The sequence below is a fragment of the Octopus bimaculoides genome, chromosome 5 (genome assembly GCF_001194135.2).
Source record: "Octopus bimaculoides isolate UCB-OBI-ISO-001 chromosome 5, ASM119413v2, whole genome shotgun sequence".
Classification (NCBI taxonomy): Eukaryota; Metazoa; Mollusca; class Cephalopoda; order Octopoda; family Octopodidae; genus Octopus; species Octopus bimaculoides.
Genome location: NC_068985.1, coordinates 77,975,806 through 77,976,653, shown reverse-complemented (window position 1 = coordinate 77,976,653; position 848 = coordinate 77,975,806). Strand labels below are relative to the sequence as shown.

The following is an 848-nucleotide window of genomic DNA, read 5'->3' as shown; positions in this document are numbered from 1 at the left end:
ATATATAGGTAAAGTTGTTTTTTTTGCCACTATAACATGGCTGTTCTAAAAAGAACTATGTTACTACATTTTTAACCCCAAGAAAAAGTCTTTTCCAGCTGGTTAACGACACAATCTGTGTCTGATATATTGTGAGTAAGGGAGCAAATCACTTCCCTCTTGCTTGGCAAGACCAGTAGACCATGGTTTCTGGGTATTTCCCTTCATCGGTGCTGAACGCCTGCCTGTTAGAGATGGCAGTCACTCGCTCCTACCCACATTATATAAACAGCGAAGCGGCAGACAGCCGCTGATCTTGTAAAGAGCAAGTTCTAAAATCTCTAAACCAGATATAAATATTAACAATACTAAACGGTAACGAATGGTGACCTCTCCATTAGCAAGAGTGGCCGGCCAATAGATTGGTAAAGCCTTCTTCAGTAACTGCCTCAGTAACTCCGGCTTCGGATATATGGATATGTGTGTGTGTGAGTGTGTGTGTGTGCGCGCGCGCGTGTGTGCATGCATGCATGTATGTACGTATGTATGTATGTATGTATGTAAGCAAGCTTACCTGTTCTCCAAAGAAATACTTTGCGCCATTGTCGTATTGCCCCAACGTCTTCTCCAGAAAAGGGAGTATCCTGCGGCATGTGTCATTGTAATGATCACGCAATGCAGCCTGTAATAAATAACAATCAATTCGAAAATAACTGCGGAAAGTAATCGAAGACTAAACTATAATAATGGTTCAAAATTTTATCTCAAATCTAGCAATTTTGATGGTGTGGGTAAGCTGATTACATCGATCTTAATGCTCAATTGCTACTTATTTTATCGACCCCGCACAATGAACGACAAAGTCAACC

At 41.0% G+C, this 848-nt stretch overlaps 1 protein-coding gene across 2 annotated transcripts in view; it reads right to left on the bottom strand.

Moving 5' to 3' along the window:
• LOC106883247 (S-crystallin SL11-like) overlaps positions 1-848 on the bottom strand; it is a 24,055-nt gene that overhangs the window by 4,756 nt on the left and 18,451 nt on the right. For both annotated transcript variants that reach the window (XM_052967802.1, XM_014934214.2), the window contains one exon: positions 554-661. In XM_052967802.1, the coding sequence (XP_052823762.1) occupies positions 554-661 (108 nt within the window). The remainder of the gene's footprint in view (positions 1-553; positions 662-848) is intronic.